The 17598-nt window shown below is 41.3% G+C and overlaps 1 protein-coding gene across 9 annotated transcripts in view; it reads left to right on the plus strand.

Annotated features, from left to right (window-relative positions):
• Positions 1-16824, plus strand: part of ENPP2 (ectonucleotide pyrophosphatase/phosphodiesterase 2) — a 55229-nt gene extending 38405 nt beyond the window's left edge. For 7 of the 9 annotated variants that reach the window (XM_071803837.1, XM_065832198.2, XM_065832193.2 and 4 more), the window contains 11 exons: positions 635-762; positions 2845-2932; positions 3075-3162; positions 3850-4022; positions 4309-4360; positions 5555-5691; positions 6177-6312; positions 7507-7584; positions 10253-10385; positions 11004-11160; positions 16212-16824. In XM_071803837.1, the coding sequence (XP_071659938.1) occupies positions 635-762; positions 2845-2932; positions 3075-3162; positions 3850-4022; positions 4309-4360; positions 5555-5691; positions 6177-6312; positions 7507-7584; positions 10253-10385; positions 11004-11160; positions 16212-16382 (1341 nt within the window). In that variant the 3' untranslated portion in view covers positions 16383-16824. The remainder of the gene's footprint in view (positions 1-634; positions 763-2844; positions 2933-3074; positions 3163-3849; positions 4023-4308; positions 4361-5554; positions 5692-6176; positions 6313-7506; positions 7585-10252; positions 10386-11003; positions 11161-16211) is intronic. The other 2 variants (XM_065832194.2, XM_065832196.2) reach the window with 1 other exon arrangement.
• The last annotated feature ends 774 nt before the right edge of the window (positions 16825-17598 follow it).

Genomic DNA, 17598 nt, shown 5'->3' on the forward strand with positions numbered 1-17598 from the left:
CATAAATCCCACTGTTTGCTGCTGTAGTAGCTTTTATAACTTTTTTGGGCAGTGCAAAGCCAGAATCTCCCTCACCGTCGTGACTCCCTGAATTGAGTCTATTTATTCGTTTCTTCAGAAATGGAAAGTAATCTTTTAGGGTAAATATTATACTAGCATTTTGAAGACACTGAAAAACTTCATTTGATAGGTTTCAACTATAACCTTGCTTTTAAAGGAAAATGTTTAAAATAAAGACTGATTAAAAAAATATATAAAGATTTGTAACCAGATGGCTTTAAATATATCTGCAGACGAGATGTGTTTTGAGTATTCAGCTTTCCTCTGAAACTTAAACTTTGGTCCAGTATAGAATAAAATGCATCTGTGAGCTAAGTAAGTGTGATGTTTTGCATGATGCTTTCAAAAGACTGTCATGAGAATGAAGCTTTCCAAACATATCTTTGAATGACTCCCCAGGCCCTGGTTTTACGCAAATACTGCACAGAAAGGGCTGGCCCATGTACTCTAGATGTACACTTTGTCTTCAAGACATCATCAGTAATGACCATAACAGCTTGATTTCTGTAATTCACGGTTTATGCATGTCTCAGCTAACTGACAGCAGTGTCGTTTGTAATCATTTATTTTTCAGTGTAGAAAGCCAGACCAGCACTTCAAGCCCTACTTGAAACAGCACCTGCCTAAACGCTTGCACTATGCTTACAACCGAAGAATTGAGGACGTCCATTTACTGGTGGATCGCAAATGGCATGTGGCAAGGTAATCTCTTGCTTTTGCTCCCATCCTGATTTTTCAGCCTTTTTTTTTGTTTGTTTTTTTCTGAGGAAACAAGACACCTGGGATTGCCCCATCTGTCAGCATCCTGCTCCTGTACCCTGTGAGCAAGAGGAGATTTGAACTCCTGGTCTAGTTCAATCACTTTTAGTGCAGGGGCATGTGATTCCAAACACAAAATTGTTTGGGAAAAACTGCAGCTGGACAGAGGGTAGACACCCAGACTGGTTTCTTCAAGCAGTTGTGTGGGTTTTGAGTGATTAGCTCAAGTACAGGAGCTGATAAGCTTTTTTTAAAGACGTGCAAGCATATTCCAACCAGGAAGCAGGGAGGGAAAGGCACATGTGACCAGGGGGTGTTAGGGAACAAGAGGCTGCGTGGATGACAAGGGTGAATGGAAAGAAAATAGAGATATTCGCAGAGTGGGTGGACGCCTGAGAACATGTAAAAGGGTATGGCAGGGTGGACATCAAAGTGCCAGCAGAATATTGTGTTGCAAAGGAAATCCACAGAAAAACAGGATGCTTTAGCTCAGAGAAAACCCTGTTTTGGGTTGTTCTTCCACATATACCTCTGAATTTTCAGTAATAAAATATGGGTAATTTTTAATTAGCTAAAAATTGAGCAAGGAAAAACAAATTAGTACATAAATGTATAGAGTGAACAGGAGATGTGTAACCTTTTTTTATGAATTGTGCATCCCTTTCTGGTTTAATACATATTCTTCTTGCTTGGGTCTTCCAACACATGTTGTGTATTACAGTATGAGGACGGCTGGGTCTTCACGCATAAAGCTGACTCTGGTTCTTGGAAGATGACGCAGCTTTTGGCTCATGGTAGTCTGTTATGAGCTTTAAATTATAGTATGCTTTTTTTTGCCCATATAGCTGCCAGGCAAACACACGGTGTGTTGTAAGTGCTTTTTAACATCTGTGCTTATCTTTCTGTGAATTATGCAAGGATCGCTCTGCTGAAGCAGTGAAAGAGAAACCCCAGTTGCTTTCTTGCATAACTCCACAAGCTGGCTGGCTGGTTGCCTCGTACAGTTTCTGTGGCTTGGGTTTTCAAAGAATCATACTCTGAGTTTTAAGGCCTATAAAAGTTTTAGTTTTAAGCATTTTACTGGAACTGATGGGATGGTCCAAGATTATTTACACTTAGTAATTTCTTATTAATTACATCAGACTTTCTTTGGCTTATTTGTTCATTTTCTGAAATCTCGTTCACCAATAATACATTTGGTAACGTAATTCACTGTATATTCACAGCCAGGAAAATGGTAGTTACAGACCCGATTGCTGTAACTCTAGTAATTTGTAAGGCTAGAATAAAACTTTGGCTGAACATCATTTTATTGCAGATGAAGAAATTGACTTACAGGATAATCTGATCCATTACATGTATTGCCTGTACATGGCCCTCATAAAACTGTAAAATGTACTCTGGAACAAGCTGGTACTATGACACGATACTTATTTTTCCACATATTTTCTAAAAGAAAATACTCAGTAACAAGCTGATAATTAGCATTCCTAATATGATACAGTATGTATTTTCTCAGCTATTTGTCTTCATTGCAATTTTTATCTTTTCCCTCCAGCTTTGTTTCTGCTCCCTGTTTTTTTGTTTGTTTGTTTATTGGGTGGAAGGCAAACAGGTGAAAGCACTTTGCAGCATCGTATGATATTTGCAGCATTGTAATATCACAAAAGTGCTTTCTTAGAACCCTCTTTTGGCCTTCTGAGGATTGGAATAGTGCGGTCCAAAATATCTCCAGTCTGTAGGAGAAGATGTGATATGAGAAAGTCCAAGAAAATAAGTAAATAGATGTTAAGGTTGTTATCAATGAGTAGGAGTTGGCTCTTAAGATTGCACCCTCTTATAGTGAGAAGAGAGGGAGAAACCCTGGGCTTGTTGGATGAGCCTCCTGTCCTCACTACTGCTAATCAAGAAAGATGAGCAATGCACTGTTTTGTGACCTTATCCTTCCTACCTCCAAAGTACATTGCCCGATCAGCCACCATACGTACAGCTTTGAGGAAATTTTCCAATATCTTTTCAATTTAGGAAAGCTGTGGATGTCTACAAGAAACCAACAGGAAAATGCTTCTTCCATGGAGACCATGGCTATGACAACAAGATAAACAGCATGCAGGTATAAGCAATGCAGTAACCTTTGTGGGAGGGTCATTGAAGGCAGAAGAAATTGGAAGTCTCTAAAATGTCAATATTCACTGAAAAAAACCCCTACTTATTAATGCTTTTTTTTGTATTCTTGTCTCTCTTCTTTTTTTAAGACTGTCTTTATAGGTTATGGCCCTACATTCAAATACAAGACCAAAGTACCTCCTTTTGAAAATATTGAACTTTACAACATCATGTGTGGTAAGCTGTCTGCCTGAGGAGTTGTAAGAGAAACACTCTGTTTTAGCTAGCGGGGTTTTGTTTGGGTACCCATGAGCTCATACCCTGACTTCCAGCATGCTTTCTCCAGTCCCCCTTCCCAAGCCCTTGTCTTTTGGCCAGGAGGGCTGAAGGCACTTCTCAGGCGCCTCAGCTTGTTCTACTCCAGCAGCTGACCAGTAAAGGCCATTACCACAGTTTTGCTGTGAGCGCCTTGGCAGAGACCAACTATGCACCACAACAGTGTCGTATCCACACCTCATTAGTTTAAGAAGGAAGTTTCTGTTCAGAGGCTGCTTCTGTACCTGTGTGTCTCATGGAGCATCTGGAAAGCAGGTGATTAATAACACTCTGTTCCAGGTGGCTGGTGTAAGGTCAAGACATTGACTGCAAGTTTGCACTGGAAGCTGCAGGAATAGTTATAAAAAGCCTGTTTTTCTTGTGCCTTGATGCAAATTAGCCTTTTTGTCACAAAGGCCACCATACTATTCAGGCAGCATGTGCAATTTTATGATCTGGACAAAACATTAGTATTTTTACTATATTAAAAGTATTCATTAACACATTGTCGGTGTAAACGTTATTGCAAGTAAATGTCTTAGGTTAGTAGAGATACTGCTGAATACATGTTTACCATCTAATGATCGTTTGTCTTTGGTGGTTCCATAGATTTGCTTGGATTGAAACCTGCTCCTAATAATGGCACCCATGGAAGTTTAAATCACCTGCTGAGAGCCAATATTTATAAACCAACTGTGCCAGATGAAGTTGCTAAACCACTCTATCCCGTTGCTCTACCTTCTACATCTGATTTTGATATAGGATGTACATGTGATGATAAGGTAGGTGTTTAGGGTTTGCTGATGCTTCCACGATTAGCAGTAGTTGCCTAGTAAAGTTGTAGGATTTTTGCCTATTTTGAGAGGACTTGATCTGTTAGAATTCCCCAGATCCTTCCTGTGAAGTGTTTGTGCCCTTTTGGAACAATTATGTTTTTTCATAAAACAGGAAACAAAAAAAAAAAGTGGTTGTTTTATAGTGCTAGTTTTGTTTTGCTACATACCTAGTAAAACAAGATGTCAGAATGTTCCAGTGATTCTAATCTTGTTCCTTCTTTCTGTTCTTGAGAAGAACAAGTTGGATGAACTTAACAAGCGCTTTCATGTCAAAGGAACAGAAGGTAAGAGCCTGGTGCCTCAGTTAATAAAAGCTATTTTTGTTTTGTTTTGCAAGTTACTGCTGCTGTATTTTGTGACAGGCTGTAGTACCCATTCTTGGACCTTCCTGCCTTTAGTTGGTAATTCCCTTCTCCCTCATGCTACATCATGCATATTTAGTTGAAGTTATTCATGTGCAGGAGAAAAAGATGACTTCAGCTTCACTCGAATAAAGCAAGTTTATCATCTTTGTGCTTAAACAAGGCTTTTCCTACCTTTCTTTATTGTGTCCTACAAAAATATCCTCTATTTGGACTCAAACACCAGTAAAACATGCTCTTTTCTTTCAGGTTACATTCCTATCTGTGAGCAGTGTTAGGCCACTTTCCTTGTTCCTATGTTTTGATTTCCAGAAGCGAGCCAAACCTGTCTGCCAAATGGTTATCAAAATCAATGAACCGGGCAGCACAATGCAAGATTAGACAGGAAATATCTTTTTCTTTTATTCTTTCAATGATGTTTTTGCCTTTTTATAAACAAGCTTGTTAGAGGTATCTAAGGACATTTAACCATAACATATCACAAAGACAGAAGAAAAGCAAGTATTGCAGAGTTGGGGGTGTCTTCTTGTAGCCAAATTTAGGAAAAGGGTTTGTTCGTATGTTTGTTTTCTTTGATATTACTGACAGAAAATGGCACTTCAGTCTTCAGAACATTGTCTGTATTGGAAAAGTGGAAAAAAATACTTTTTTAGTGAGTGAGCACTTTTGCCTCCCCTTTGAGAGGGACTTTACAAAAAAGCATAGGAAGGAGAGAAAGTGTGGAGAAGAGTGGCAGGAGTGATGGGATGGGTGCTGATTTAAAGCGACAATAAAAGTGCTTATTGCCACATGTATGACTGAAATGTGGACACAGAGATCCTTGTGGAGTCCCCTTTGGCTGGAGAAACACCCTGTCTCCATGCTATGAACCCAATGAGCTTTCAAGTGCAGAAGGGACTTTTAGCCTCCAAGTGGGTTGTGAGCTTGGAAGGTGGATCCCAAGCAAAACTACTGAAAATTACTGAAACTATTGCTGCTCTCTCTGCTACAAGATTCCCTTAGCAGTTACTCGGGGTCAGTATCTCATTAAGGATCACTGTAGTACCAGCATTTATTACTTTATCATCTTTAAAGTTTTCAGTAGTCAATGTAAATGTAATTCCTTCTGATCTGTAGACAAACATCTTCTATATGGGCGCCCCGCAGTACTGTACCGCACAAAATACAACATCTTGCATCACCATGACTTTGAAAGTGGCTACAGTGAAACATTCCTGATGCCTCTCTGGACATCCTACACTGTTTCCAAGCAGGTCAGTGCGGTCTTTGCTCTTGAAAAAGTGCTCAAGAAATCCTGGGCAAATCTGTTTATTACCTGTATTCTTGAAGTCCTAAAGTTCCCCTTCCTCAAGCAGATTTTTCCCACCAGAAATCATGTCAAGTGCCATTGTAAAAAACGCCAAAATCCCTTTTTTTCCTTAAGGAGGGAAGAGTTTTAAGGAAGAAGGATTGTATATTTCTTTTCCTGTTTTCATTTGCTTTTTAAGTTCTGCTTGATGGGAGTTTGTTTTATTATGATGGAGTAATCAATTACTTCATTTGACTTTTTTTTGCTTGATGATGTCAGCTACCTGAACAGGGGATCTGCAGCAGATACAGGAACAGGATTTGATTGTACAGCTAGGTGGTTTATTTTACTCCATACAAGGCCTTCCATGTAATCCATTGACTGTATGAATCATTTTCTTTTAGCCATAAATGCTGGAATTACTTCTCATTTCTGTCCATGTTAATGCAGGCAGAAGTCTCAGGTGTCCCAGAGCATCTGGCCAGCTGTGTGAGGCCCGACCTCCGCATCTCTCCAGGGAACAGTCAGAGCTGCGCAGCCTACAGAGGCGACAAACAGCTCTCCTACGGCTTCCTTTTCCCTCCTCGTAAGTTCAGATAGCTTTTTAATACCCAGAGGTTTTGTAATTTTATTTTTTTTGTTAGAGAAAATGTTAGGTACGAAACCCTCCCCCCACCAGATATAGACAGACTAAGGCTTTTTTTGCAATAGTTGGGAAAGAATATAGGTAGGAACGATTTAATTTCCCCTCACTGTGGGGTGATTTCTTCCTCCATGATGTCTTCTCCTCAGAGGGGCTGTTCCTGCATGGTGTCACATGTGGGGCTCAAGGGGGTGGATACATTATTCTTGCTGAGGACCAAGGGCTCAATGCCACAAGTTTCCATCACATCTTTGGTCCCTCCGCTCCACAAGAGATGCTCCAAACCAGTGCCCTGCTTCATGCACTGAAACAATGAAGTGTCCCAGTTTAGTTAATAAGAGAAAAGGTGAAAAATGAATTGCAGGGAGTTGAAGTACAAGCTAGAAGACAATCTTCTGAAACTGGCCCTTTAAAGTCAGTGGATAGATACCGGCTTATGTGAACTGGGAATCTAGTCAGAGTTTTAAATTTTTAATTCAACCAGCAATAGGATCAACATATATTTAATTTAAAAATAGAAATGAGGCTCTTGCATACTGTAAAAATTCCTGCCATCCTACAGAAATAATATTAATAGAAAACCTGTGTGAATGAGTGTCCTGGATTGTCTCGGTGCAGTTACACTGGTTCAGTCTTGGAGCAATGATCTTCTGGGATTAGTAAATGTTTAAGGGACACAACTGTCTCACAGTTGTGAACTTCATTGCTCTGCCTTCCTCACTCAGTGACTGAAATATTTTATAGTGGATTGGTGATATGGAATTTCTGGTGCAGAGGCTTGCTAGAAGATAATCCCGCACTCCTCTCCCTGCAGATTGTTTGGGTCTTTTGTAAAAGCCTGCAGAGCAGCTCTCTGACTTTTGAGACTGCGAAAATTGATGAGCTATAAAAATATTTTGAACTGGTTGATAGTTGAAGCAAAGATAAAATCCTCACTTTCCATGTTCAGCCGTCACATTAAAGACTAATTTTATGTGTATAATGTGCGCTTCTCAATATAGCATTCAGATTGCTGTTTAGATGACAGTATTTCCTTCGGACAGCATTCCCTCTGAAGCCATTTTTCAAAACATTTTTATATGATTTAAATTTCTGATATTTCACCTTATTAACATTTTTCTTTTTTATTGCTTTCAGAATTAAGTTCCTCTGCAGAAGCAAAATATGATGCTTTTCTAATAACAAATATCATTCCAATGTATCCTGCTTTCAAAAGTAAGTGCCCTTTCAATGGCTTTACTTGTCTTTCCCAACATATGTGTGTTGTGGTTTGGTTTGGTTCGGTTTTTTTTTAATATGTATGTTGGACTATGGAATGAATTAATGGGAGAAGTTTGGAACATAAAGTTCAGTTACCTGTAGCCAGCAGATAATACACGTGAACAACAGTTCTAGGTACGGGCAAGCAAAATACCATAAGAAAGGCTTAAGTTTGTAGAAAGGTTTATGTTCCCTGGTGCCTGGCTAAGGTAAGAGTACAGACATGCTGTAGTTCAGCAGTTTTGCTTCATGCCACAGTAATGCAGTTTGTACAAGACCATTCAGGTTTTCTTGTCTGTAGCCCAAGCTGGTGCAAAATATACTTGGGCAACATGGTTTTACTTCTCAATAAACCACCTGGGAGCGTGTACAAGCCTGGGAGTGTGCCCTTAGCATGTTGTTGCAGCTCAGGAATGAGTGATTACTTTTGATTTTTCTATCCGTGCCCTTAGAGAGAGACCAAACATATTTATTACCTGTAAAGAAAAAGGAAGAGGAAACCAATTTATGGAAAATGAGGAATGACTTAAACCTAGCTGAAGATTTCAATGCTGCAGGGATATAGCATTAACATTTCTTTTGTCTGCACATCTCTTTTCTCTCTAGTTTTGCCAAGAGGTAGGAAAACCATCAGACTATTCTGGTGGCAATTTTGCCTTGGCAAGGATTGAGAAGACTTGGAAGAATCTCAAGAGCCTGTTCTTGTGAGATTTCCAATTCAGATTTTAGGCCAGAGAGGTTTGGATAAACATCAAAGCCTATGGGAGGCTTTTTCTTTTTAACCAGAAAAGAGTGTTTTTAACTGAAAAACCTCTTGAGTAGGAACAAGTGGTGATGTTTGCTGGAAATTTGAGCAAAGACACTTAACTGATTACAGACTGCAAAATTATTGGGGATTTCCCACTCTCAAATCACTTCATAAAAATGCTCTTCATGCTAATGTTAGTCTAAGCAAATTAGCTGAGATGCTAATCATAGGAGAACAACCCAGCAGCAGCAGCTCATTTTGCCTAGTGGCCTTCCTCTTCTTCACAAGCAGACGAAGGATTCCCTGAGAACAAATGCTGGAACTAATATCATTCCTAGGGAATTAGAAACCACTGTGTATGTGCAGATTGCAATGCTGAGGGCTGATTATAAGCTCATTATACAAAGTTTTTGCCACAACAGGGAAAATCCAAGGTGGCAGTTTTATGCTATGCTGGCTTTGGTGACAGTGCTGGCTGCACAGGTCCCCTCCTCTGCTTTGTTTTACTAATCCCCATCCCCCAGGCAATCGTTCGGCATCCATCTTTCCTGTAGTGAGTCTGGCTTGCGCAGCTTCTGCTTTGCTGGAGCGGCAGGATGATGCCCCTGGGCTGCCCCCCTTGCACTGGCAGTGGAGAACTGGAGTGGGGAACTGATTCATCTGGAAAACTCGGGGGGAAACAAGCAAAACACAAACAAACAAAAAAATCCAAACCCACTTTCCTTTTCGGGCAGTTTTTATTGTTAAGGCTGATGCACGGGAGGAGCAAGCAGCTGGAAGAGTGATACTTATGGCCAAGTGGTTACCGCAGCTGAGGTTCTTGTTTGGCCGTTGCTTGTGGGGCAGGGAGTTCATGTGGCACTGAGCAGCCCTAGGACAAGGAGTTCTGAGGAACTTGCTGAGGCTGGTGTTGCCCTCAGTGTCAGAAAACCACGGACTTGACTGCCTGAGCTAGCCAGACAAAAGTTAACCTTTTACAAGTCTGAGATGTTTTGATTACACACACTTCTATTAGTGTTAAAATAAAAGCAAAACAAAACAAAACTAAAAACCAAAACCCAAACAACCACTCCCCCCCAACAAAAAAAAAAAAACAAACACCAAAAAACAAACAAACAAACAAAACTCCATAAAAAATCCTGAAACAAACAAAGCACACTCCCCGCCCACCCCGCAGAACCAGAAAGAGAACACTGTAGCTGAAGATTGCAGTGTATTCCCCATCTCTGCAAGCATCTTGTTAAGGTTGACTAGGGCATGTGGAAGAAAGTATGTCATGCTCTTCCCAAAAGCTGCTGTGACGAGATGCCATTCTATAATCTGGTTATCCTTAACAGCACCTAATTTAAAAGTCAGACATTTAATGAGAATTTAACTGGAAGAATATGACCTTTGTATTTCCCTTTCTTTTAAAATGTTTGGGTTTTGCTTTCAATCATGGTGCTGTTTCCTTTATAGAATTTAAAAAAAAAGAAAACACAAAACCAAACCCACAACACCACCACAGCAGCATTCCCTGCAACTAGATAAGAAAGACAAAGGAAGTGTTTACAGGGACATCAAAAGCGTGTGAATAGCTGTTTCTACTGCTTGGTGAGGGAACAGCAGGCTCTCTGTGCAATGTCTATGGCAATGCCAGCCTGGGAGTGGTACCATGCATTTCCTTTATCACTGCTTGGGGGGGAAAAAATCAACTATCTGAATAGGCTTTATTGACTAAACTAAATGAAGCTGCAGTAAATCTGTAATGCTTAGTCTTCAGTTTCCCCTGCCGTCCTGTGAATGATGTCCAGTGGATTTTTATTTTCATAAAAAAATAAAATGTATAATCTTGACATGTTTTGACTTAGACTATTTTCTTTTTCTTCCCTACAGAGGTGTGGAACTATTTCCAGAGGGTTTTGGTGAAGAGATATGCCACTGAACGAAATGGAGTCAATGTTATAAGTGGGCCAATCTTTGACTATGACTATGATGGTTTACATGACACACCCGACAAAATAAAACAGTAAGAGTTCGTCTTTAAATTGGTTTGTTGTTGCTCCTCTTGATGGTGGTTTTATCTTAATTAATTGCCCGCATAATATTCGATTTCTGGGAGGAGATATAATTTTCTCTTTCTAAAATTGTTGTTTATCAAGACTGAATGTCCCTGTAGGTAGGACAGTGGTAAAAAATAAGAAAATAGCAATTCAGCAGGTTACTGTTCACCTTGACTTTGGAAGTAGATATTAATTCATCCTTGAGATGAAGCTGAATCATATTCCAAATAAATTATTTTCTCTAAAATTCTCCAGAACTTAGAAGCTGACAACTGAATATCAGAGCAAACCACAGCAGTGTTGTTGAGTTAGGTACTCAAGTCTTTCATTAATATCAGTAATGCATTCTCTCTGTGTCTCTGAACTGAAGAAGCCTTTCAGCACTGATGTGTGGTATTGCTAGAGCACAATATCAAAACATGAGCTAATTGAAGGCTCATTTTCAGAGTGTGTTTAGGAATCAAACACATCTTAACAACATACGTGTGTCCTCACATGTAGGGGAGGAAAAAACATGCTGTTTGTGAAAGCTTCTTCTGGACAGGCTTATTCTCTGTGGATAAACGCTTGCTTTATTCCCCCAGGTTTGTGGAAGGCAGCGCCATCCCCGTTCCTACTCATTACTATGCCATCATAACCAGCTGCCTAGATTTCACTCAGCCAGCCGACAAGTGTGATGGACCACTCTCCGTTCTCTCGTACATCCTTCCCCACCGGCCTGACAATGACGAGAGCTGCAATGTAAGTTCTGCTGCACTACTGTGGTAAATATATCCTTGAGGCATGTGAAACCCCATTGCTAGTGCTCTCTGATGTCTTCAATGAAAGCACAGAGTATTGACTCTAGAAAGTACCATGTTCAACTCATTTGACAAAAGCACTCCTCCGTGATATCAGAGAAAATATGGAAGTAATGGAAGTATTCCTGCACTTAAAATTGTCCGGGAGAACTGACATACAGCAGGTTGGCAGTAAACAACCTGTAGACTTCTGTGTTTTGGCAGATCCTGTCAGTGTAACCTCAGAGCAGATTGGGGGGAGGTTGTCTGTGTAGATACATTGTGCTGGCAGCCAGCCTGATGTTTTTATTGAGGACTGTTTCCATATGCAGGTACAATATTGTCTGTTATGGTAATCTTAGTGCATCAGACAGAACATCCAACCCACACAGTATTAAAACTATATGCTAAAACCTGCTGAGGGTAGAGTGCCAGCTCTTGCTGTTTCCAGCATGTCTTGATCCAAGGGAAAAGTTTGGATTCTTATTAACAGAGATGACCAGACGTCCTCCTAGTTCCTTTCCTATCTTCTTTCAGGATGCAAGATCCTATAGCATAAGAATCTTGGTGAAGTACAAAAGCTTTGGTCTGGTCAGCACTGCAGAAAGTAACGCGCACGCTCGTCAGCTGATGGTGCGCAGGAGAGCGGCTGGGTCCCCCCTGGCAGGGACAGCAGTCCCCAGGCAGCTCTGCTGAGACTTGTCCTTCCGCCTGAACTTGTTCTCCCATTACACAGCTGTGCAGATTCCTGCACACAGATGCTTCACTATAGGCTGCCAGGAGACTGTTTCCTGAATGAACACATTAATATTATGAATTTTGTATTGGCACAAAAAGTTAAGGCTCCTGTTCCAGCTACAGGCAGAAATAGTCATTCCAGCTCTGCACACAATTCACCTGGAACGCCGTCTCTTTCTCATTCATCAAACAGCGCCTGCTTTCAGGTCCCACTTTTTAAAACCACGTTTTTGGAGCAGTATCCGTCTCTCTTAAGCAGGTCTGGCTTCACCCTGTTTAGGCGCTTAACTGCTTTGGGCAGGGATGTCTTCCACCAGAGGTCTTGGAAAGTCCTACCTATATTTCATCGTGGTTTTCCTCTGGACTGCCTTCCTCTGAATCAAGGTCCAGCTGGTGATCTGGAAGTTACTAATCTGGCAGTTATTAGTGCCTCTGTCCTTGTATCGCTGCCCATATGTAATTTTATGACAAAGTCAATTTTATTCCTCCCTATATTGTGTGTTATGGTCCTCTTGAACAGCTGAAATCTTTCTTACGAGCTACTTAGAATAATGACCTCTTTTACTCTTTGGTTTCTTATACTCCAACATAGGCTTCTTTCCTCTGTAGGTCATGCTAGTTATGATGTGTTTATTTACAGTTCTGGGATGAACTTCAGTGCTATGACAAGGTCATCAGCAGATACTGGTCTGTGGTTTTTACATAGCAAAGAACCTCTCCAAAAATATTTAAATGTACCTCTTGAATGAAAATAGAGTTGGGTAAAATTTTGCCATTCAAATGCAGCGTCAGTCTTACTTTAGCACATGGTGTTCCGTCATATTGGTTCAAAGAACTGGTTGTGTAAAACCTCACGTACTTCATGGATAAAATGCATGGGATAATACAAGAATTTTTCCTTAACCTCTCCACAGATTTCTTTTAAGATCTGCAGAAACATAAACTTTTCCCCTCACTCTGCTCTTGTTGCACACACTTCCTCTCTCTTCCCATGGCTGTTGGAGAACACCACTGCTCTTCTCATTTGAATATGTTCCATTTCCAAACTGTGTTTATTCATGGTGAGGTTATACCCATTTATTCTTGTGTCAACATTTTTCTATGGCTTAAATAGTCCTTCACTGGGCTTCTTTGGGATTTACCCTAGTGATGATTTATGATGATTCTCAAGGCATATACTTCTCTCTATTCATGGGAGACTCAGGATTTTTTGCATTTCTTGTAAAAGAGGGTGAGCATTTTAGTAGCCTTTGTAAGCCTCTGTTCTGGTCTGGAACATGAGTGAGACAAAGTACTTCAGCTGAGATCTCAAAATAAAAATGGTTTTCTTTCCACTGAACACAACTCCACTGATACTATGTAGGATTTGCTTTTTCCACAGCTGGGTTATAATGGTGGCTCACAATCATGTATAACCAGTACACCCAGGTCCTTATCTTCTGTCTGCTGTTTCACCTAGAGGAGCTCCCAGCTCAGCAGAAATTTTTGCCATCAATGTGAATAACTCAGTTTCATACCATACCAGGGACTCCCCCATCTGCATCCTCCAGTATGCTATTCTGGTTTTCCTCTGTGTTCACAGGAGCTCCCAAGCATGTACAAAGACATTACACAAGATCCTTTCCAAGACCAAAGATGTGGGAACCCTTGTTAGAAACTTCCTCCAGACCATTATTTTCCCTTTCAGTAAAACCTTTAAATTTCTCTCTTATTAAGCAAGTTCCTCACCCACCTGTTTATACTCTGATCATGTTCAGCTTTCCAGCTAATAATTTGATATCCAGAGAGATTCTTGTACATAATACATGGAGAGTGTCCAGAAGAGGGGTATGAAGTTGGTGAAGGGTTTGGAGAGGAAGGAGCAGCTAAAGTCACTTGATTTGTTCAACCTGGAGAAGAGGAGACTGAGGGGATACCTCATTGTGGCTAAAGCTTCCTCACAAGGGGAGGAGGAGGGGCAGGCACCAAACTCTTCTCTTTAGTGACAAATGACAGAACCCGAGAGAATGTCAGGAAGATGTGCCAGGGGAGGTTTAGGCTGGACATTAGGAAAAGGTTCTTTACCCAGAGGGTGCTGGAGCACTGGAACAGGCTCCCCAGGGAGGTGTCACAGCCCCAAGCCTGACAGTGTTCAAGAAGAGACTGGACAGCACCCTCAGACACATGGTGTGAACTGTGGGGTTGTCATATGCAGGGACAGGAGTTGGACTCGATGATCCTTGCGGGTCTCTTCCAACTGAGGACATTCTATAATATGTGGTATCTTTTCCAGTGGTTTTTAGGTTAGCCTCCTAATTGATTGCCTGTTTCTATTTATCTGCATGTTTTCTGTTGTTTTTTCCTTCTACGACTCACTGTACTATTGAGGTGAGACTAACCATCACAGATAGATAGAAGATCATTTTAAATATATACACTTCATTTGTCGTGCCGCAGTAATATAACAACATGGTAGCTGATCACTGTGTTTAAAATCCTTGCTGCTGGACCTGAGATTTCAAGGACCGATTATGGAACGGAAAAACTAAAACCTAGATCAGTTGATTGATTTTCTGGGGTCATGCAGATGCTGTCTTGCTGGACTTGGTTTAAAAACAACCTCACAGTCCTGTGATATATTCATATTGCAGACCTTTCGCACGCTCTTAGGAGTCCCCCTTATAATAAAAAACTGAGCTTTGCAGCAACAAGACTTCCCTCTGAGCTCTATAAAATACAGATTTCCTGCTCGGAATGACGACTTGAAGACAAAACAAATGTCACAGTTGTTGCATTTGCAGTAACAACCCTGCTGAGGCCTATTTGCAGGGTAGCAGCCTGATCACCAGGCTTAAGGCTGAGCTGGAGGCTTCCAACAGCCGCAGCTTTCCTGGAGCATTGCACGATCCCTTCTCTTCCCTCTTAATTGGCATCTTTCTTTTTGTGTTCCATGATCCCTTCTCTTCCCTCTTAATTGGCATCTTTCTTTTTGTGTTCCATGATCCCTTCTCTTCCCTCTTAATTGGCATCTTTCTTTTTGTGTTCCAGACCTAGTTTTGGACCTCAGGTTGCTAGCGACCTGTAGAGGAAACATGGTTTGGAGCTGAAAAGCTTCAATACAGACAATTGCTGACTGGGTCATGGACCTTTGCGGTAGAGCAGCCAGCTGTGACCTAGCTGGTACTTGATGTCCTCTCTGTGCAAACGATCACGCTCACCCACCTGGCCCTTTCGGAGTGACCCAGAGCCTGGTCTGTGGCATATCTACTGTGCTGGGTAGGCTCTGGCGTTGCTGAAGCTTAGTCTTGAAGGGTGAGGGATCTCTTTGCAGACGGACCTGGCCGAGACAGTCAGAAAGGGGCTCATTTTCAGGAGCAAGATCAGAAATAGAGTTCTACCAGTCAGATTTCCAAGATACATGGGATCCAAATGTCTGTAGGCACAACCTTGCTTTCCTAACTTGCTTCCCTGACAGTGGCGTAGATGTACCAGCCTGAGAGGCCAAAAGTCCTGTTTGCTCTGTCCTTTTCCCACGTCCGCTCCCTGCCGTGCAGTCCCAGGGTTGGCCGCAGTGCTCATGGGACGTGTCACTGGGCTGGTTAATGCACTCAGACAGCCAGGAACTGCAGCGTTTTGCTGGGCTGATTTTCTGATGTGTCAGTGAGTTACAAGGCACACAGCAGCAATCACTCTGGCAGCATCACTTTTTTTTTTCCCCAACTGGGAAGTGCTTAGTGAAAGTCTTTTTACAGGTACCAACATAAACCATAGTTCCAACTGTGTAATGAACCATAATGGTCTCCTGACAGTAAAGTGGAAAGATTAAAATAATGTTGTGTTAGACAAGGTGCTAGTCAGATGAGAAACACATGCAGGGATAGGGTTCAAAGCTACACAGCCTGAAGTTTAGGCTTTCATAATACACAGCTGATTAATATGGAGCTCTTTCTGTGAGATAAAAAAGCATGTAGTGACCAATGTGTCTTCTAAAAGCATATGGCTGTTCTTCTGAAACACCTGCAACATAGGGCCATCTTTTCCTCAATGACTATGGGCATTTTCTCAACCCCATCCTAAACTGGGTCACAAAATAAACCTGCAGGAGTCATCTTGCATGTTAAGTTTAAAATCCATTTTGATGGAACTTGTTTACCTTAGTCATTCTTGAATAGGGCACAGAGATTGTTCAAGCAGACCCAATCTTTAGAAAAGTTGCATTTGCTTTCAGAGCTGACTTTTCACATTACATGTTATAAAACTTGGTTTGTTTGTTTGTTTTTTTTTTTCATATTTCAGAGTTTGGAGGATGAATCAAAGTGGGTTGAAGATCTTCTTAAGATGCACACCGCGCGTGTGCGTGACATCGAACAGCTCACAAGTTTGGACTTCTTCCGAAAGACCAGTCGCAGCTACACAGAAATCCTCTCCCTAAAGACATACCTTCATACATTTGAAAGTGAAATTTAGCTTTCTAACCTTACTCAGTGCATCCTTTTATTCAACCGGTGTATATTTTTATATTGTTTTTATATTTATTAATTTGAAACCAGGACATTAAAAATATTAGTATTTTAATCCTGTATCAAATCTTAAATATTAAACCCTTGTGTCATTTGTTTTGTTTCTCTAATGTTTAATATAGGTATGTTGCTTGGTTTATTTAGTAGCGCTTGTAATACTGCAGCTTGAGTCCTTACTCCAAGCTTTTAAGTGGTGCTGCAGGATTTGGTACATGCATCAAGGAAATATTAATTTCCCGTGCTCCTTTACCACACTTGTAGTCCTGTACTGTGTATCAAGATACTGAACATGTAAAATTACATTCATTTACTGTTAACTATGTGACAGACATATTTAAACCCTATAGACAAATAGCATCTTAAATATAATAAACCACACGTTCAGTTTTTTTAATGTGTTTTGGTTTCCTTTTGCAGGGACGTTCAGAGGGACTTGCAGGCAGCTGAGTGCTGCCAGATCTCTCTTATTCACTGGGCAGAGCCCTTTTCAAGGGCTGAGGTTTGCTGGTAAGAGGACCACCAGTGCCCAGGTGCCATGCCCTGGTACCCAGTAGTGACACCATCAAACAGACACCCAGAGTAGTCATTATGGGTTAGGCTTTGCCATCAGGGGCAGACCTGGGAGGGGAGGTTGGCTGGTATCATAAGCTACCAGCAGTACCCCATGCTCGAGGGCACTTGGCTTTGATCTGTAGCCAAGGGAAGGATGTGAGGTGACAACATCTGCTATCACCAGTCAGGCTGTGTCACATCCCTTCCCCACCACCGCTGCCCTGAGCTGGTTCCTGGGAATCCCTGTTCCATAATCTTTTGCTTTCACTTTGAGTGAAGCTGAGGCAAGGCAGATGTTGATGGAGGTGACATTGCTAAACCCCCAGCAGTGGGCTTTTACCAGGGAGGAGAAAATCTGATTTTCATCATCTTGTTCTAATGACCAGAATTTGCAGAGTTTTCCCCTAATCTGAGGCTGAGTCCAAAGCTTAATCATATAATCATTTTGGTTGGAAGAGACCCTTAAGATCATCAAGTCCAACCATAACCTAATTCTAGCACTAAACCATGTCCCTAAGAACCTCCTCTATGTGTCTTTCAAACACCTTCAGGGATGGTGACTCCATCACTTCATTGGGCAGCCTGTTCCAGTGCCTGACAACTCTTTCTGT

This window comes from Patagioenas fasciata, chromosome 2 (assembly GCF_037038585.1).
Source record: "Patagioenas fasciata isolate bPatFas1 chromosome 2, bPatFas1.hap1, whole genome shotgun sequence".
Taxonomy (NCBI): Eukaryota; Metazoa; Chordata; class Aves; order Columbiformes; family Columbidae; genus Patagioenas; species Patagioenas fasciata.